Genomic DNA, 21,935 nt, shown 5'->3' with positions numbered 1-21,935 from the left:
TTGGTTAAGGGCAGTCAGGTCTGGGGAGAACCAAGGGCTATATCTGTTCCTGGTTCTAAATTTCTTGAAAGGGGCATGCTTATTTAAGATGGAGAGGAAGGCATTTAAAAAAAATAACCAGGCATCCTCTACTGACGGGATGAGGTCAATATCCTTCCAGGATACCAGGGCCAGGTCGATTAGAAAGGCTTGCTCGTTGAAATGTTTCAGGGAGCGTTTGACAGTGATGAGTGGAGGTCGTTTGACCGCTGACCCATTACGGGTGCAGGCAATGAGGCAGTGATCGCTGAGATCTTGGTTGAAAACAGCAGAGGTGTATTTAGAGGGCACGTTGGTTAGGATGATATCTATGAGGGTGCCAGTGTTTGCGGCTTTGGGGTTGTACCTGGTGGGTTCATTAATAATTTGTGTGAGATTGAGGGCATCAAGCTTGGATTGTAGGATGGCTGGGGTGTTAAGCATGTCCCAGTTTAGGTCACCTAGTAGCACGAGCTCTGAAGATAGATGGGGGGCAATCAGTTCACATATGGTGTCCAGAGCACAACTAGGGGCCGAGGGGGGTCTATAGCAGGCGGCAACGGTGAGAGACTTGTTTTTGGAGAGGTGGATTTTTAAAAGTAGAAGTTCAAATTGTTTGGGTACAGACCTGGATAGCAGGACAGAACTCTGCAGGCTATCTCTGCAGTAGATTGCAACACCGCCCCCTTTGGTCGTTCTATCTTGTCTGAAAACGTTGTAGTTAGGGATGAAGATTTCAGAGTTTTTGGTGGACTTCCTAAGCCAAGATTCAGACACAGCTAGGACATCCGGGTTGGCGGAGTGTGCTAAAGCAGTGAATAAAACAAACTTAGGGAGGAGGCTTCTAATGTTAACATGCATGAAACCAAGGTTATTACGGTTACAGAAGTCATCAAAAGAGAGCGCCTGGGGAGTAGGAGTGGAGCCAGGCATTGCAGGGCCTGGATTCACCTCTACATCCCCAGAGGAGCAGAGAAGAATAAGTATGAGGGTACGGCTAAAAGCTATAAGAATTGGTCGTCTGTGACGTCCAGAATAGAGAGAAAAAGGAGCAGGTTTCTGGGGGCGATAAAATAGCTTCAAGGTATAATGTACAGACAAAGGTATGGTGGGATGTGAGTACAGAGGAGGTAAACCTAGGCATTTAGTGATAGTGAGAGAGATATTGTCTCTAGAAACATCATTGAAACCAGAAGATGTCATAGCATGTGTGGGTGGAGGAACTGAGAGGTTGGATAAGGTATAATGAGCAGGGCTAGAGGCTCTACAGTGAAATAAGCCAATAAACACTAACCAGAACAGCAATGGAGAAGGCATATTGACATTAAGGAGAGGCATGCTTAGCCGAGTGATCAAAGGGTCCAGTGAGATTCAGACTGCTAGCCGGGCCATAGGTAGCAAGCTGGTGGAAGATGGGAGGGAGGTCTGTTTTTAGCCAGCTCGTGCGTTTCCGTCTGTGGGTTAGTGGGGTTCCGTGTGGAAGGGGGGTCCTGTCCAAGTTGGCAAAATAGTTAGTTATAGTGGCCCAAGAAAAGTGTCCGATAGACCTATTCAGATCGCAGCCGAAAAGACAGCTAACGATTAGCGGGCCGCAGATGGGCGATCAGGTTACGTCGCGACGGAGGGGCCAGTTGGATAACTCCCTCGGGCAGATAACGTCGGTGGTCCAGTCGTGAAGACCCGATGGGGCTCCGGATCGGCAGTAAAACGGGTCAGGATAGGTGAGTTGTAGCCCAGGAGACACTTCAGCTGGCTAGCTCAGGAATAGCCCAGGAGTGGCTGACGGAACTCTTCAGCTGGCTAGCTGGCTAGCTCCGTAATAATGTGTGTTAATTCCGTGACCGACGTTGCCAATAGTCACTCAGGTAGCAGCTAGTTAGCTGCAAGATCCAGGTGTAAATGTCCAGAGCCTGCGGTAGAAATCGGGGAAAGGAGAGAGAATAGGTCCGGTATGCTCTGGTCTGAGTCGCGCTGTACAAAAACTGGCGATAGCTTTTCGAGCTAATGGATAGCTGAGGACAGCTAACCGTGGCTAGCTGAACTTCAACGTTAGCCAGTGAAAATGGCTAACCTCTTGCTAGCTTCTGTTGTGGAATTCAGATGAGGTAAATAATACTTTCTTTTTTTAAATTGGTGAGGCGGGTTGCAGGAGAGTGCTTTGAGGTTGAGTTTTTAGAATTAAAAAATAATATATATATATAAAAAGATAAGTGAAGAAAAAAAATATGTAATATATATATATATACACGGGACACGACAAGAGGAGGGTAGAGGACGTCTGAACTGCTACGCCATCTTGGAAAAAAAAAAAAAAAAAAAAAAAAGATGGGGCGATAGTTGTTGAGGATGGAGGTATCTAGTCCGGGCTTCTTTAGGATGGGGGTGACTGCATTTGTTTTGTAGTCCAAACACCCAGAATACATCCCAAATGGCACCCTATTCACGTGAGCCCTAGTCCAAATGAGTGCCCTTTATAGTGAATAGGGTGCCATTTGGGATGTAGCCTGTGTTCTCATTTCTCCAGTGTTTGCCCACCTCTCTCATATATTGATGTGAAACTGCATCGTCAGCTCCACAGACCAGGCAGGGTGGGCGGGGGTACGATACACAGTTTTGCACAGCGCTGCAGATTTAGATGGAAACTTTGATGATGGCCAAACGCATCCAAACAGATTTACATTCACTAAATAAACCGTGGGAATACTGGGCTAGCCAGGGGGCAGACTTAATCCTACAGAAAATTGCTTCATTTTCGCTGCATTTGGATGAGACTCGAATGGCCTGAGATGTTATATGTCATTAATGTTGACAGTGATATAGTTTCTCTGGACGTGGGCCTGAGACATTGTTACTACCATTGATATCTCAGCACAGGCCCCAGGCAGGGATGATGTGTTGCTTGTCTGCGTCTAAAATGGCACTCTATTCCCTATGTACTACACTACTTTTGAACATAAGGCACTACATAGGGAATAGGGTGCCATTTGGGAAGCAGCCCATGTCTTTAGGCGGAGTCAGGGGACATGAATCTCTACCAATAGAGAGTCAGGTCTTTACTTTGGGACTCCTCCTTTGCTGGGCACCTAGCCTTCTTTGTGGGAATTGATGTTACCTCTGCACCTCCATATACACTCATTTGTATAGCATGGTTGCTGGCAAGGGAATTCTTTACCATGTATATTTAAGATGTCAAGACACAGATCAAGTAGTTAGCATTTGATTCCTTGTAATAGCAAACCTACATGGCTGTCCGAGCAGCCCGACCACGGACCTACCAAAAATTCTCTACCAACGCAGCTCTGCTTCCCCGGCAACAGAATGTGTGGATGGATAGAGAAATTGTTTGAACCGTGCTGAGAATTCAAAAAGATATGACAACCAGTGGTCCAATATCATACTCACTGTCTTCTCAGCCCTCTCCTGTGTGTGTCCACGTCTCTGGCTGTCCTGCTGTCCCAGGGTGCTGTGCTGCTCCTGCTCCAAGTCAGAGGGAGGGGAGACACTGCGGCCCTGAGGGTCCACCCAGGTGTAGATGTGGTTGGTGATAAAACCGCCAGGGATACGGCCCACAGAACACACTGACATGGTCAGCTTCTTACAGCCCTTCAGGACCTGCATAGAGGAGGGAGGGGATTCAATTTAATTCGATTTAAAAAAAAAAACGTTTTTGATCCCAAAGGGCAATTTAATTTGGAGATGTGAGAGTAAGTAACCACAACAACATGAGAACATACAACAAACATACCATAAATGACACACACACACAGGAGAGTGAGCAGTAGAAGATGGGGTGGGAAGAAGAGGACAGGGGTGAGTTGTTTGCTAACTTCAGTCATGACGTGTTCATCCTCTGTAGCTTACACACACACACATTCCACATTCCGCTTTGTGTCACAGCCGGATATACCCCTCACATTATCCTAGCTGACTACGTACGTAAAGGCTCCACCATTGCATAAGATACGGATGTTTTCAGATTGATTGGTGATATAGACACAGCGTTTTTATTGTCCTCTCGGGATGAATCGCTGTGTTTACCATCGTCATACCTCCGTCATTGATTTCATTATGTTCTGTTTGAAAACAGTGAAGCTCGTAACGAGCGGCGGGAGTGTCTAGCGGCAGCCACATCATTCCGCTCCTTTATGAATTGGAGCTCTCTGAGTGACTGTCCTCTGACTCATATGCACTGACGGAGCTATGACAGAAACGCACAGGGACACACTGACATAGACAAACACACAAGGTTACACACACAGGGCCAAACACACGCGCACACTAGTACACACACTCAAACAAACAAACACACAGCACATGCCTCTCTATACAACACAGTCTGAGGGGGCAGGGAGATCATGTGGTGATAAGGATCTCCCTGGAGGCACCAAGCTGTCCCTCTCTACAGGATGGCTGTCAGAGGGAGACAGAGAGGACAGACAGACAGACAGACAGACAGACAGACAGACAGACAGACAGACAGACAGACAGACAGACAGACAGACAGACAGACAGACAGACAGACAGACAGACAGACAGACAGACAGACAGACAGACAGACAGACAGACAGACAGACAGACAGACAGACAGACAGAGAGGGAGAGAGAGATGTGTATCTGAGAGTGGCAGATTGGCTGCTTTTATCTTTCTGAGTGCATATATCTGTTTTTCTTCCTAGAAAAATAGTTCTGGAGAAAATTGAAAACAATTTTCTGCTATACTGTTATATGTAGCTGTACTGTATCTGTCTTTTATTGTGGATGAATAGAGTAATCTGGAAGTGAGTCATCTGTAAATAGGAGTTGCTCATCCTCTGTTCTTTTATGGTACAGGGGTAAAGAGAGCTCAGGTTGCTTCACCCTGACCACACTGTTGAATCCACGCGCCTATCAAATCAAGCTTTATTTTTACAGCACATTTCAGACATGGAATGCAATATAATGTGCTTCACAGGAAAAAAAAAACAACGAAAATAAAAACTTAAATATTTACTACACAACAAACAAGAGGATAAAAAACAAGAATAACAATAAAAACTGAACTTCTAAAGAGCAACCTGAAGAAAGGCAAAGATAAAATGTGTGTTTTAAGATCTCTTTTAAATATGTCCACAGTTTCGGCCCCCCTCAGGTTCTCTGGCAGGCTATTCCAGAGGCTGGGGGCATAGTAACTAAAGGCTGCCTCCCATGCCTCTTGGTCCTAGGCTTTGGGATAGTAGAAAGGCCAGTGCCAGAGGGAGCGACTGGGGACCTACTACACTAGGTACATAACTTAAAAGTATATCTGACATGGATTTAAAAACAATTGACAAATCTTAAAATGAATTCTAAAACTCACAGGCAGCCAGTGCACAGACCTTAAAACCGGTGTGCTCTCCGTCTGGTCTTGGTCAGTACCCGTAGTGCAGGATTCTGTATGTTTTGCAGTTGATATTGGAAGTTTTCCAGAACATATGTGCCCCAATACACATTTCGTAGTAGTCAGCAGGATAAGTGCACTCTACATGTGTGTCTGGGTCATTAGACACCATTAGACATGCACCTGTCTGGGGAGTGGGCATGTCTGGTTATTGTTGTACCATTGCTATGGCCTAATATTTACTGTTGCTATGGTTACGCCTATTGGGAATTTTCTAGAACGAGTGCCCATTATACAGTTGAAGTCAGAAGTTTTTACATACACCGCAGCCAACTACATTTCAACTCAGTTTTTCACAATTCCTGACATTTAATCCTAGTAAGAATTCCCTGTCCTAGGTCAGTTAGGATCACCACTTTATTTTAAGAATGTGAAATGTCAGAATAATAGTAGAGAGAATGATTTATTTCAGCTTTTATTTCTTTCATCACATTCCCAGTGGGTCAGAAGTTTACATACGCGCAATTAGTATTTGGTAGCATTGCCTTTAAATTGTTTAACTTGGGTCAAACATTTCGGGTAGCCTTCCACAAGCTTCCCACAATAAGTTGGGTGAAGTTTGGCCCATTCCTCCTGACAGAGCTGGTGTAACTGAGTCAGGTTTGTAGGCCTCCTTGCTCGCACACACTTTTTCAGTTCTGCCCACAAATGTTCTATAGGATTGAGGTCAGGGCTTTGTGATGGCCACTCCAATACCTTGACTTTGTTGTCCTTAAGCCATTTTGCCACAACTTTGGAAGTATGCTTGTGGTCATTGTCCATTTGGAAGATCCATTTGCGACCAAGCTTCAACTTCCTGACTGATGTCTTGATGTTGCTCCAATATATCCACATACTTTTCCATCCACATACTTTTCCTTCCTCATGATGCCATGTATTTTGTGAAGTGCACCAGTCCCTCCTGCAGCAAAGCACCCCCACAACATGATGCTGCCACCCCCGTGCTTCACGTTGGGATGGTGTTCTTCGGCTTGCAAGCCACCCCCTTTTCCCTCCAAACATAACAATGGTCATTATGGCTAAACAGTTCTATTTTTGTTTCATCAGACCAGAGGACATTTCTCCAAAAAGTACGATCTTTGTCCCCATGTGCAGTTGCAAACCGTAGTCTAGCTTTTTTATGGCGGTTTTGGAGCAGTGGCTTCTTCCTTGCTGCGTGGCCTTTCAGGTTATGTCGATATAGGACTCGTTTTACTGTGGATATAGATACTTTTGTACCTGTTTCCTCCAGCATCTTCACAAGGTCCTTTGCTGTTGTTCTGGGATTGATTTGCACTTTTCCCACAAAGTACGTTCATCTCTAGGAGACAGAATGCGTCTCCTTCCTGAGTGGTATGACGGCTGTGTGGTCCCATGGTGTTTATACTTGCGTACTGTTGTTTGTACAGATGAACGTGGTACCTTCAGGCTTTTGTAAATTGCTCCCAAGGATGAACCAGACTTGTGGAGGTCTACACTATTTTTATGAGGTCTTGGCTGATTTCTTTTGATTTTCCCATGATGTGAAGCAAAGAGGCACTGAGTTTGAAGGTAGGCCTTGAAATACAGAAATCATGTCAATCAGAAGCTTCTAAAGCCATGACATAATTTTCTGGAATTTTCCAAGCTGTTTAAAGGCACAGTCAACTTAGTGTATGTAAACTTTTGACCCACAGGAATTGTGATACAGTTGTAAGTGAATTATAAGTGAAATAATCTGTCTGTAAACAATTGTTGGTAAAATGACTTGTGTCATGCACAAAGTAGATGTCCTAACTGACTTGCCAAAACTATAGTTTGTTAATTAACAAGACAATTGTGGAGTGGTTGAAAAACGACTTTTAACCTGTTGGGGATAGGGGGCAGTATTTGCACGGCCGGATAAAAAATGTACCCCATTTAATCTGGTTACTACTCCTGCCCAGTAACTAGAATATGCATATAATTGTTTGATTTCGATAGAAAACACCCTAAAGTTTCTAAAACTGTTTGAATGGTGTCTGTGAGTATAACAGAGCTCATTTGGCAGGCCAAAACCTGAGAAGATTCCAAACAGGAAGCGCTCTCTCTGACCATTTCATGGCCTTATTGATCATCTCTAACAAAAACAGGGGATCTCTGGCATGACGTGACATTTTGTAACGCTCCCATAGGCTCTCAGAAGGCGCGAGAAAGCTGAATTGTGGCTTTGCAGCCCATGGCTGAAAAACATTAGCGCATTTTGTAAGTGGCCGATCTGAGGACAATGGGACGGGGCGCGCGTGCCCGAGTCGACTCAATTTTTACTTTCTCTCTCTTTGAACGAAAACCACCACTCCCGGTCGGAATATTATCACATTTTTTTACGAGAAAAATGGCATAAAAATTGATTTTAAACAGCGGTTGACATGCTTCGAAGTACGGTAATGGAATATTTAGAATTTTTTTGTCATGAAATGCGTCGTGCGCGTGACCCTTATTTACACTTCGGATAGTGTCTTGAACGCACGAACAAAACGCCGCTATTTGGATATAACTATGGATTATTTTGAACCAAACCAACATTTGTTATTGAAGTAGAAGTCCTGGGAGTGCATTCTGACGAAGAACAGCAAAGGTAATAACATTTTTCTTTTAGTAAATCTGATTTTGGTGAGTGCTAAACTTGGTGGGTGTCTAAATAGCTAGCCCTGTGATGCCGGGCTATCTACTCAGAATATTGCAAAATGTGCTTTCACCGAAAAGCTATTTTAAAATCGGACATAGCGAGTGCATAGAGGAGTTCTGTATCTATAATTCTTAAAATAATTGTTATGCTTTTTGTGAACGTTTATCGTGAGTAATTTAGTAAATTCACCGGAAGTTTGCGGGGGGTATGCTAGTTCTGAACGTCACATGCTAATGTAAAAAGCTAGTTTTTGATTGAACAAAACATGCATGTATTGTATAACATAATGTCCTAGGTGTGTCATCTGATGAAGATCATCAAAGGTTAGTGCTGCATTTAGCTGTGGTTTGGGTTTATGTGACATTATATGCTAGCTTGAAAAATGGGTGTCTGATTATTTCTGGCTGGGTACTCTGCTGACATAATCTAATGTTTTGCTTTCGTTGTAAAGCCTTTTTGAAATCGGAGAGTGTGGTTAGATTAACGAGAGTCTTGTCTTTAAAATGGTGTAAAATAGTCATATGTTTGAGAAATTGAAGTAATAGCATTTCTAAGGTATTTGAATATCGCGCCACAGGATTACACTGGCTGTTGAGTAGGTGGGACGCAAGCGTCCCACCTAGCCCATAGAGGTTAATGACTCCAACCTAAGTGTATGTAAACTTCCGACTTCAACTGTACATCGTGGAGTGGTCAACAGAATAGGTGCGCTCTGTATGTGTGGCTAGGTCATTGGGCACCATTGGACATGCACCTGTCTGGGGAGTGGACATGTCTGTTTATTTTTGTACCATTGCCTAATATTTACTGTTGCTATGATTACGCCTATTGGGAATTTTCTAGAACATGTGTGCCCATTATACATCTTGGAATGGTCAGCAGAATAGGTGCGCTCTGTTTGTGTGGCTAGGTCATTGGGCACCATTGGACATGCACCTGTCTCGGGAGTGGACATGTCTGTTTATTTTTGTACCATTGCTATGGCTCTAATGTTTCTATGCCCTAATATGAAACCAAACTAAAATTAGTGCAAGGCAAAAAGATTTGAACTCACAGGCTCCGGTATTTACTGAATATTTCCACAACATAAATGGTGAGTTTGCTAGGAGTGGCGAAAAGGGACCAGAGACGGTGAAAATCTGCAGCTGCGGACGGGGCTTCTTGGATGAACTGCACAAATAAATATGTGGCCACTTGAAAAACAAGGTAAGCTTAGTTCTTGTCTATAGTAGAGATTGTGTGGTTCGCTCCAGAAACCTGCCTCAGCGGTAGGTCACAAAGTGGGTCTCTCCAAAGCCGAACCAAAGAAATATTGGGAGCTTTTGAGTTCAAATGAAATGCATGCAAAATAATGACGGGATAAAAAGCTTTGAGGGTTGCAACAGTGAAAATAGAGTATAGTAATTGGTGTGTGACCAATTGCAGAGGGAGATTTATGTGCTTAATCTGGCTTGACTAGCTCAGTTGAGTGGGGTTATTCACTAATTTGTTCGGGCAGTTCATCTGTTCATTCTGTTTGAGTTCTGACTGTGTTGTCTGATTCAGTTTGGCTGGACTTATTTGTTTAGACATGTTTTGAGTTTGCGCACAAAACACAGCCCATTCATCTTATTCAATCAGTCCGAGTAAGCGGGTCATTCAATTCATCCAGCTCGCTCAGTTGCTCATCTGGGGTGGGTGTGTTCAGGTTGTCTGTCTGCCCTGCTGACTGTTCTGTTTGATCGAGTTTGGAGTGGCAACTGTCCATCTGCATGGTCAAATAAAATGAAACAGAAATCCTGTGATACCGCTTATCGTGTTGAGGAAGTGAATCGATAAGTACTGCTTGGATGGGTAGAAATCCTGTGATACCGCCTATTGCATTGAGGAAATTAATTGATCAATGGGGACTGCTTGGAATACTGCCTTTTCTGTGTTGAGGAAGTGAATCAGAAAAATGCTGAATTGGTTGCTTAGAAAAGCGTGAGAGAGTGTGAAAGTGAGTGTAAAAGTTCTCTGCTGTTGGTGGGGAAAGGGCCACGCACCTCTTCCGAACTGTTGTTTAACCTCACTAGGGTAGGGGGCAGTATTTTCACGTCCGGATGAAAAGCGTGCCCAGAGTAAACTGCCTGCTACTCAGGCCTAGAAGCTAGGATATGCATATTATTAGTAGATTTGGATACAAAACACTCTGAAGTTTCTAAAACTGTTTGAATGATATCTGTGAGTATAACAGAACTCATATGGCAGGCAAAAACCTGAGAAAAACCCAACCAGGAAGTGGGAAATCTGAGGTTTGTAGTTTTTCAAGTGATTGCCTATCCAATATACAGTGTCTGTGGGGTCAGATTGCACTTCCTAAGGCTTCCACTAGATGTCAACAGTCTTCAGAACATTGTTTCAGGCTTCTATTGTAAAGGGGGAGCGTATAAGACCACCTAGAGTAAGTGGACCAGCTGAAAGCTATGAGTTGTTTATCGCGCGCAGCCATGTGCACGGGCTCCGTTCATTTTCATTTCTAAAGACAAAGGAATTGTCCGGTTGGAATATTATTGAAGATTTATGATAAAAACATCCTAAAGATTGATTCTGTACATCGTTTGATATGTTTCTACAAACTGTAATATAACTTTTTTGACTTTTCGTCTGGACTTAGTGCGCGCGCCTTGTGCATTTGGAATAGTGAACCAAACACGCGAACAAAATGGAGGTATTTGGACATAAAGATTAACTTTAAAGAACAAAACGAACATTTATTGAGGAACTGGTATTCCTGAGAATGCATTCCGATGAAGATCATCAAAGGTAAGTGAATATTTATAACGCTATTTCTGACTTTTGTTGACTCCACAAGATGGCGGGTATCTGTATGGCTTGTTTTGGTGGCTGAGCGCTGTACTCAGATTATCGCATGGTGTGCTTTCACCGTAAATCTTTTTTGAAATCTGACACAGTAGTTGCATTAACCTCCCTGGGCAAGGTGGGACGCTTGCAACAGCCAGTGGAATCACGTGGCGCGAAATACAAATACCTCATAAATGCTATAACTTCAATTTCTCAAACATATGACTATTTTACACCATTTTAAAAGACAAGACTCTCGTTAATCTAACCACACTGTCCGATTTCAAAAAGGCTTTACAGCGAAAGCAAAACATTAGATTATGTCAGGAGAGTACCCTGCCAAAAATAATCACACAGCCATTTTCAAAGCATGCATATATGTCACAAAAACCAAAACCACAGCTAAATGCAGCACTAACCTTTGATGATCTTCATCAGATGACACTCCTAGGACATTATATTATACAATACATGCATGTTTTGTTCAATCAAGTTCATATTTATATCAAAAACCAGCATTTTACATTAGCATGTGATGTTCAGAACTAGCATACCCACCGAAAACTTCCGGTGAATACAGAACTCCTTTATGCAATCGCGGTGTCAGATTTTAAAATAGCTTTTCGGCTAAAGCACATTTTGCAATATTCTGAGTAGATAGCCCGGCCATCACGGCTAGCTAATTTGACACCCACCAAGTTTGGCCCTCAGCAAACTCAGATTTACTATAAGAAAAATGTAATTACCTTTGCTGTTCTTCGTCAGAATTCACTACCAGGACTTCTTCTTCAACAACAAATGTTGTTTTGGTTCGAAATAATCCATAGTTATATTGAAATAGCTCTGTTTTGTTCGTGCGTTGAGGTCCCTATCCGAAGGGTGACGCGCGGGCGCATTTCGTGACAAAAAATGTCAAAATATTCCATTACCGTACTTCGAAGCATGTCAAACGCTGTTTAAAATAAATTTTTATGCGATTTTTCTCGTAAAATAGCGATAATATTCCAACCGGGAGACGTTATATTCATTCATAGACTGAAAGAAAAACATGGAGTCCTCTCGTGGACGCGCACTCCAGTGTCACTGTTCTCAGTCTGACCACTCACAAAAACTCCTGCTGTTTTTCGCCCAGAGACTGCAGAGACGTCATTCCACTTTCTGGCGCCTTCTGAGAGCCAATGGAAGCCTTAGAAAATGTCACCTTACAGCAGAGATGCTGTATTTTTGATAGAGATGCCCTAGAAGGATAACAAATTGTCAGACAGGGCACTTCCTGTATGGAATCTTCTCAGGTTTTGGCCTGCCATATGAGTTCTGTTATACTCACAGACACCATTCAAACAGTTTTAGAAACTTTAGAGTGTTTTCTATCCAAATCTACTAATTATATGCATATTCTCGTTTCTGGGCAAGAGTAGTAACCAGTTTAAATCGGGTACGTTTTTTATCCGGCCGTGCAAATACTGCCCCCTTGCCCCAACAGGTTAAGGAGAAGTGTGTCTATAATCCTATGCATAACACTTGTATCTTTCATCAACGTTTATGAGTATTTCTGTATATTGATGTGGCTCTCTGCAAAATCACCGGATGTTTTGTAGGAAAAACATTACTGAACATAACGCGCCAATGTAAACTGAGATTTTTGGATATAAATATGAACTTTATCGAACAAAACATACATGTATTGTGTAACATGAAGTCCTATGAGTGCCATCTGATGAAGATCATCAAAGGTTAGTGATTCTTTTTATCTCTATTTCTGCTTTTTGTGATTCCTCTCTTTGGTTGGAAAATGGCTGTATGTTTTTTTGTGACTAGGCGCTGACCTAACATAATCATATGGTATCCTTTCGCTGTAAAGCCTTTTTGATAATCGGACACTGTGGTTGGATTAACGAGAAGATCATCTTTAAAATGGTGTATAATACTTGTATGTTTGAGGAATTTTAATTATGAGACTTCTGTTGTTTTGAATTTGGCGCCCTGCAATTTCACTGGCTGTTGTCGAGTGGGACGCTAGCGTCCCACATACCCCAGAGAGGTTAAAGTGTGACCTGGTAGGGAGGACTCACCCAGTCCCGCACTAAAGGAGGGGAGCGTGAATGGTACATGAATAACCATTGAAGTAATATGATACTAGAAGTTTGAATAGTTAGGATAAATGAAAAAATCCATGAACATTAAGTGAAATGGTAATAAAAGTCAAGATGACATCAGCGATTGCCGGTAAGGCCATTAAAAATTGCCTACTCTGTTGCAAGGAAGAATAATATACAGTACAGAGAAATATAGAAATTGGAACATTTGAAGTAAGAATATACTCAAAAAGAGAGAACAATTATTTTTAAAAACTAGAGACGGGGGCAATAACCAATAGACCGAGTACAAGAATCAGAGAAAGAAAAATAACGTGGATATAAATAGGAGAGAATACGGTGTGGTCAAGTCGTTCAGGGCTTTAACAGACCGTTAGAAAGATTTAGCCCTGGACGAGTAGAGAAATCTAAGAACAAGAGAAAGAAAGTGGTTTTAATAAAGTGAATAGCACAATAAAACAAAACTAGGGAGCAAAGAATAAATACGGATATCACAGGAAAATAGGGAGAGGCTTGGAAAATACTTAATAAAGGTGTCTAATATAGAAGGGAGTGAAGAAATCTAAAACACCCTAGACACATTAGGGAGAGGTTTGGGAATAATAATTATTCATATGTCGACAAACGGCCCTGTTTCTCTCCGTAATATGAAGCTAGAGGATTTTAATAAAAACATTGAGTCGCTGAAAGAAGTGCATGAAAATTCTACCAATTCGGCTCAAATATGGGAAGAATTGAGCAAACTGGATAATATTGGGCAACATTTCCCTGCTAACGGATAATTAAAATCAAATAAAGAATTCAGGGAGGCAATTATGAATTGGCACAATCACATAAAATCAAAAGCTCAATATACCAGCGTATTGATGTTAGCGTTCTATCAGCGTAATCGCATGAACCGCACTATTTGAGTATGGATACTGTTGAATGGGGTACTTGGTAGAATCGCTCAGGCAATTTTGTTCGGATTTCAAAGCTCTAGTTTGGATGTACCAGAGTGCAGAATAACTGAATTTACGAATGCTCAACGCCGGGTTGAATATGGCCGGTGTTAGTAAACGTCAGGGAAATAACGTAATTTGAATTATTGCCAGCAGCACAGTTAGTCACCAACGTTTTTAACAAACTTTAGCCAGTTAGCTTGGGTACTTGATTGCCTTGTGGGGAAAAAAAGTATTAGGCATTATGAAGCAAAGTTTGGATCAACCCTGTTCATTAGCGGATTTTTTTGGGGTTGAATAATCCTTGTGAGAATCAAGGACAGTGGATATTAGGTAACATTCCAAGTAATCAGAATTATAGTTTGTCGCATCAATGGGTGTTGTGAAGTTATTAAACGTGTACTTTTTTCTCTTTTCAAGTCAATATGTTTATTAGGTTTCGAGGAACATCCGAGGGATCAATGTTCCAGAGGAGGGATAAATGTATATTGACTAATTGATTTGAGAATGTTGTAGTATGTTTATAACTAAAGAAGTGCATTATTAGGAGTAGTGACAAGTGTGTTATGGGTTAGATGGAATGATATATGTGCACATGAATCTGTAGCAGGAGGAGGTGTTTGAGACAGAATGTTTACATAGGTATGTTAAGTGGGATGGAACGTGACTGCAGTAAAGATCTGTGGGGGCTCATAAATTAAAGTCGTGGTGATAGAGGAGTATCATTCCCAGAGATTGTATATTGTTACAGGAGATAGCTCATAGGAGAGGGAGGACAGCTAACTGTGCACAATATAGGGAGTTAATGAAGTTAAATTGAACATTACATACCCAGATCATGGTGAGAGTAGAAGAGATACAGTGCCTTGCAAAAGTATTCATCCCCCTTGGCGTTTTTCCTATTTTGTTGCATCACAACCTGTAATTTAAATTGATTTTATTTTGATTTCATGTAATGGACATACACAAAATAGTCCAAATTGGTGAAGTGAAATGAAAAACATAAGTTGTCTAAAAAAAATCAAAAAAATACAAAACTAAAAAGTGGTGCATGCATATGTATTCACCCCCTTTTGCTATGAAGCCCCTAAATAAGATCTGGTGCAACCAATTACCTTCAGAAGTCACATAATTAGTTAAATAAAGTCCACCTGTGTGCAATCTAAGTGTCATATGATCTGTCACATGATCTCAGTATATACAGTTGAAATTGGAAGTTTACATTACACTTAGGTTGGAGTCATTAAAACTAGTTTTTCAACCACTCCACAAATGTCTTGTTAACAAACTATAGTTTTGGCAAGTTGGTTAGGACATCTACTTTGTGCATGACACAAGTCATTTTTCCAACAATTGTTTACAGACAGATTATTTCACTTATAATTCACTGTATCACAATTCCAGTGGGTCAGAAGTTTACATACACTAAGTTGACTGTGCCTTTAAACAGCTTGGAAAATTCCATAAAATGATGTCATGGCTTTAGAAGCTTCTGATAGGCTAATTGACATCATTTGAGTCAATTGGAGGTGTACCTGTGGATGTATTTCAAGGCCTACCTTCAAACTCAGTGCCTCTTTGCTTGACATCATGGGAAAAACAAAAGAAATCAACCAACCAAAAATTGTAGACCTCCACAAGTCTGGTTCATCCTTGGGAGCAATTTCCAAACGCCTGAAGGTACCACGTTCATCTGTACAAACAATAGTACACACGTATAAACACCATGGGACCACGTAGCCATCACACCGGTCAGGAAGGAGACACGTTCTGTCTCCTAGAGATTAACGTACTTTGGTTCGAAAAGTGCAAATGAATCCCAGAACAACAGCAAAGGACCTTGTGAAGATGCTGGAGGAAACAGGTACAAAAGTATCTATATCCACAGTAAAACGAGTCCTATATCGACATAACCTGAAAGGCTGCTCAGCAAGGAAGAAGCCACTGCTCCAAAACCGCCATAAAAAAGCCAGACTACGGTTTGCAACTGCACATGGGGACAAAGATCATACTTTTTGGAGAAATGCCCTCTGGCTGATGAAACAAAAATAGAACTGTTTAGCCATAATGACCATTGTTATGTTTGGAGGGAAAAGGGGGTGGCTTGCAAGCCGAAGAACACCATCCCAACGTGAAGCACGGGGGTGGCAGCATCATGTTGTGGGGGTGCTTTGCTGCAGGAGGGACTGGTGCACTTCACAAAATACATGGCATCATGAGGAAGGAAAAGTATGTGGATATATTGGAGCAACATCAAGACATCAGTCAGGAAGTTGAAGCTTGGTCATAAATGGATCTTCCAAATGGACAATGACCACAAGCATACTTCCAAAGTTGTGGCAAAATGGCTTAAGGACAACAAAGTCAAGGTATTGGAGTGGCCATCACAAAGCCCTGACCTCAATCCTATAGAACATTTGTGGGCAGAACTGAAAAAGTGTGTGCGAGCAAGGAGACCTACAAACCTGAATCAGTTACACCAGCTCTGTCAGGAGGAATGGGCCAAACTTCACCAAACTTATTGTGGGAAGCTTGTGGAAGGCTACCCAAAACGATTGACCCAAGTTAAACAATTTAAAGGCAATGCTAACAAATACTAATTGCGCGTATGTAAACTTTTGACCCACTGGGAATGTGATGAAATAAATAAATAAGCTGAAATAAATAATTCTCTCTACTATTATTCTGACATTTCACATTCTTAAAATAAAGTGGTGATCCTAACTGACCTAAGACAGGGCATTTTTACTAGGATTAAATATCAGGAATTGTGAAAAACTGAGTTGAAATGTATTTGGCTGCGGTGTATGTAAACGTCCGACTTCAACTGTATACACCTGTTCTGAAAGGCCCCAGAGTCTGCAACACCACTAAGCAAGGGGCACCACCAAGCAACCAGCACCATGAAGACCAAGGAGCTCTCCAAACAGGTCAGGTACAAAGTTGTGGAGAAGGGCAGATCAGGGTTGGGTTATAAAAACAATATCAGAAACTTTGAACATCCCACGGAGCACCATTTAAATCCATTATTAAAAAATGGAAATAATATGGCACCACAACAAACCTGCCAAGAGAGGGCCGCCCACCAAAACTCATGGACCAGGCAAAGAGGACATTAATCAGAGAGGCAACAAAGCGACCAAAGATAACCCTGAAGGAGATGCAAAGCTCCACGGCAGAGATTGGAGTATCTGTCCATAGGACCACTTTAAGCCATACACTCCACAGAGCTGGGCGTTACGAAAGAGTGGCCAGAAAAAAGCCATTGCTTAAAGAAAAAAATGTGCGAACACGTTTGATGTTTGCCAACAGGCATGTGGGAGACTCCCCAAACATATGGAAGAAGGTACTCTGGTCAGATGAGACTAAAATGTAGCTTTTTGGCCATCAAGGAAAACGCTATGTCTGGCACAAACACAACACCTCTCATCACCCCGAGAATACCATCCCCAATGTGAAGCATGGTGGTGGCAGCATCATGCTGTGGGGATGTTTTTCATTGGCAGGGACTGGGAAACTGGTCAGATTTGAAGGAATGATGGATGGCGCTAAATACAGGGAAATTCTTGAGGGAAACCTGTTTGTCTTCCAGAGATTTGAGACTGGGACGGAGGTTCACCTTCCAGCAGGACAATGGCCTTAAGCATACTGCTAAAGCAACACTCGAGTGGTTTAAGGGGAGACATTTAAATGTCTTAGAATGGCCTAGTCAAAGCCCAGACCTCAATCCAATTGAGAATCTGTGGTATGACTTAAAGTTGTAGGCATGTTGTGTAAATGAAATGATACAAACCCCCCAAAAATACATTTTAATTCCAGGTTGTAAGGCAACAAAATAGGAAAAATGCCAAGGGGGGTGAATACTTTCTCACGTCACTGTAGGGGTGGCATTTCAGACACTGATAAACTTTCAAGAAAAATGTGACTCAGAGTTTTGTTTGGTTGGATATTCTTCCAACTCATTAATCTCTTTCCCAATTTCTAACAGCAGGTGAACACTTGACAGATTACATGCAGGAGTTATTCTCAGTCGCTGTAGGGACCGTAATTGAAGGAGGATATAGGCATGGGCCACGTTAGTAGTAGCAGGGGTTACTTTAGTAGCATTGTTGGGATATTAGTCTGAGGACTTGTGCCACATGGATTGGTAACTGGTAACTGGGAGACTGATGAGAGTAGGGGGTGCCTGTTATTCAAATGTCACAAATTAGTGATCTTGCCATACGAGGAGAGTTTATGTTGTCAGGAATTGGCCCATGTGTTGCAGTGTGTATATCCTTAGGTGAAAGCAGCAGATAAGGAGCCAGAGATAACCAAGGGCACGGGCTGAATTCTGGAGATTGAGTATACATCAAGATACACCAGGCGGGGGGGTGTTGGGACAGCATTGGTCTGGTCCACACACAGTACTCCTTACAGCACCTGCAGCGGTAAAGATCGTCATGTCTCTAGGTGGGTGCATAGTTCTCACGAGAAGTGATGTCCAGCTGCATCATGGGTGAGCTTGAAGACACCATGACAGAGGAAGTGGAGCTAAAAAGAGAGAGAGAGAGGCTAGATTCCACTGTAAACATGCAGATGGGTAGGGTCTAGGAGCTACTTTAACATCATTGTTCGGTTGGGTTAGCTTCTTCATTGGTTAATGCAGCATATGAAAGAGAATAGATGTTAGGTTAACCTCTTGGGGCTAGGTGGGACGCTAGCGTGCCACCCGTGGTGCACTCCATCAACAGCAGGTGCATTTCAAGAGCGGCAAATTTGAATCCAAATAAATGTCAAAATTCAAATTTTTCAAAAATACAACTATGTTACACCATTTGAAAGATAAACATCTCCTTAATCTAACCACGTTTTACGATTTCAAAAAGGTTTTACGGCGAAAGCATAAATTTAGAGTATGTTAGGACAGTACATTTACAAGAGTTGTGTGTAATGTTTTGTCAAGTCAAAGACAGGGTCACCAAAACCATAAAACCAGCTAAAATGATGCACTAACCTTTTACAATCTCCATCAGATGACACTCCTAGGACATTATGTTAGACAATGCATGCATTTTTAGTTCTATCAAGTTCATATTTATATACAAAAACAGCGTTTTACTATGGCATTGATGTTGAGGAAATCGTTTCCCTCCAATAACCGGCAGTCAAGTCAGCGTCAGAAATTAAATAATTAAAATTAGAAAACATTGGTAAAATATTATATTGTCATTTAAAGAATTATAGATTTACATCTCTTGAACGCAATCAACTTGCCAGATTTAAAAATAACCTTACTGGGAAATCACACTTTGCAATAATCTGAGCACTGCGCCCAGAAAAATACGCGTTGCGATACAGACTAGACGTCATGTTGGGGAGATCTAAAATCGAAAATACTATGTAAATAATCCATTACCTTTGATTCTCTTCATCAGATGTCACTTCCAGGTATCACAGGTCCATAACGAATGTAGTTTTGTTCAAAAAAGCTCATCATTTATGTCCAAAAATCTCCGTCTCGTTAGCACATGATGTAAGCCAGCCGGACTTCTCGTCATGAACGAGGGGAAAAAATATATTTCCGTTCGTTCAAACATGTCAAACGTTGTATAGCATAAATCATTAGGGCCTTTTTTAACCAGAACATGAATAATATTCAAGGTGGACGAATGCATACTCTTTTATAACGTATTGGAACGAGGGTACCCAACATGAAGTAGCGCGCCAGGTGTCTAATGGGACATCACCGTTCCATGGCTCTTGTTCGGTCAGATCTCCCTCCAGAAGACTCAAAACACTTTGTAAAGGCTGGTGACATCTAGTGGAAGCAATAGGAAGTGCCAAAATATTCCTAAACCCCTGTGTTTTTCAATGGGATAGGTTTAAAGTCAATACAACACATCAGGTATCCACTTCCTGTCAGAAAATGTCTCAGGGTTTTGCCTGCCAAATGAGTTCTGTTATACTCACAGACACCATTCAAACAGTTTTGGAAACATTAGAGTGTTTTCTATCCATATATAATAAGTATATGCATATTCTAGTTACTGGGTAGGATTAGTAACCAGATTAAATCGGGTACATTTTTTTTATCCAGACGTGCAAATGCTGCCCCCTAGACCCAACAGGTTAATTGTACTCTAAACATTGTGAAGGCATTGATGTGAAAGCATATACTGTGATGAGTTACCTTAAACCTGTTAGGGCTAGGGGGCAGTATTGACACGGCTGGATAAAAAACATACCCGATTTAATCTGGTTACCACTCCTACCCAGTAACTAGAATATGCATATACTTATTACATATGGATAGAAAACACCCTACATTTTCTAAAACTGTTTGAATGGTGTCTGTGAGTATAACAGAACTCAAATGGCAGGTCAAAACCTGAGAGATTCCTTTACAGGAAGTGGCCTGTCTGACCATTTCTTGAACTTCTTTTCCATCTCTATCATTTACTAAGGATCTCTGCTCTAACGTGACACTTCCCACGTCGTCCATAGGCGCTCAGAGCCCGGGAAAAAACAGAATGTCGTCATTGCAGCCCCAGGCTGAAACACATTATCGCCTTTCTCAAGTGGCCGATCAAGGGACACTGGGCTTAGGCGCGTGACCCGACCGCCCCCGCCTTTGGGATTTTTTCCTCTGTTTGCCGAAAAGGAGATTCCCTGTCGGAATATTATCGCTTTTCTACGAGAAAAATGGCGTAAAAATTGATTTTAAACAGCGGTTGACATGCTTCGAAGTACGGTAATGGAATATTTAGAATTTTATTGTCACGAATTGCGCCATGCGCGCAACACTTCTTTACTATTTCGGATAGTGTCTGGAACGCACGAACAAAACGCCGCTATTCGGATATAACGATGGATTATTTTGGACCAAACCAACATTTGTTATTGAAGTAGCAGTCCTGGGTGTGCATTCTGACGAAGACAACAAAAGGTAATCAAACTTTTATAATAGTAAATATGATTATGGTGAGTGCTAAACTTGCCGGGTGTCTAAATAGCGAGCCCGTGATGCCTGGGCTATGTACTTAGAATATTGCAAAATGTGCTTTCACCAAAAAGCTATTTTAAAATCGGACATATCGAGTGCATAGAGGAGGTCTGTATCTATAATTCTTAAAATAATTGTTATGCTTTTTGTGAACGTTTATCGTGAGTAATTTAGTAAAATGTTAGCGAATTCCCCGGAAGTTTGCGGGGGGTATGCTAGTTCTGAACGTCACATGCTAATGATAAAAAGCTGGTTTTTGATATAAATATGAACTTGATTGAACAAAACATGCATGTATTGTATAACATAATGTCCTAGGGTTGTCATCTGATGAAGATCATCAAAGGTGAGTGCTGCATTTAGCTGTCTTCTGGGTTTTGGTGACATTATATGCTGGCTTGAAAAATGGGTGTCTGATTATTTCTGGCTTGGTACTCTGCTGACATAATCTAATGTTTTGCTTTCGTTGTAAAGCCTTTTTGAAATCGGACAGTGTGGTTAGATTAACAAGAGTCTTGTCTTTAAATAGCTGTAAAATAGTCATATGTTTGAGAAATTGAAGTAATAGGATTTTTTATGTTTTGAAAATCGCGCCACTGGCTGCAAGTGGCTGTTACGTAGGTGGGACGAATTCGTCCCGCCTAGCCTAGAGAGGTTAAGAGGATGTAGAGTTGATTAGGGATATGCACTTGCCTATCAGGTGATGTGCTTATCAAGTGGCAATGAAGGAGATGGGGAACAAAGTGAAAATGACATGGCTTGAAAACACCTCTTGGAACCTGAGGCCGGAAAGGGGAAGACTGGGCGAAAGCATGAGGAGGCTTTTTAGGGCCTTCATTTTTGTGGAGTCCAGCAGAAAAGTATCCTGGAGGCATAGAGTTAGGTGAAGAGAGATTGGGAATTGTGATGGTCTCAGACTTTGGTTTTCATGCATATATACTTATGCATAGCTTACCACATTGTTAATACTGTTATGTTTTGTGTTTTTGTTGTTGTTGTTGCTTTCCAAGTCTTATGCTATCACTCTCTT

The 21,935-nt window shown here is 41.8% G+C and overlaps 1 protein-coding gene across 1 annotated transcript in view; it reads right to left on the bottom strand.

The window, feature by feature from the left end:
* Window positions 1–21,935, bottom strand: part of LOC106585216 (whirlin) — a 115,887-nt gene that overhangs the window by 52,864 nt on the left and 41,088 nt on the right. Inside the window, exon 2 of the mRNA XM_014171177.3 lies at window positions 3,421–3,630. Coding sequence (XP_014026652.3) covers window positions 3,421–3,630 — 210 coding nt within the window. The remainder of the gene's footprint in view (window positions 1–3,420; window positions 3,631–21,935) is intronic.

Source organism: Salmo salar, chromosome 24, assembly GCF_965601325.2.
Source record: "Salmo salar chromosome 24, fSalSal1, whole genome shotgun sequence".
NCBI classification, from domain to species: domain Eukaryota; kingdom Metazoa; phylum Chordata; class Actinopteri; order Salmoniformes; family Salmonidae; genus Salmo; species Salmo salar.
Note: the sequence above shows the minus strand (reverse complement) of the source record. Positions and strands in the feature narration are given on the sequence as shown.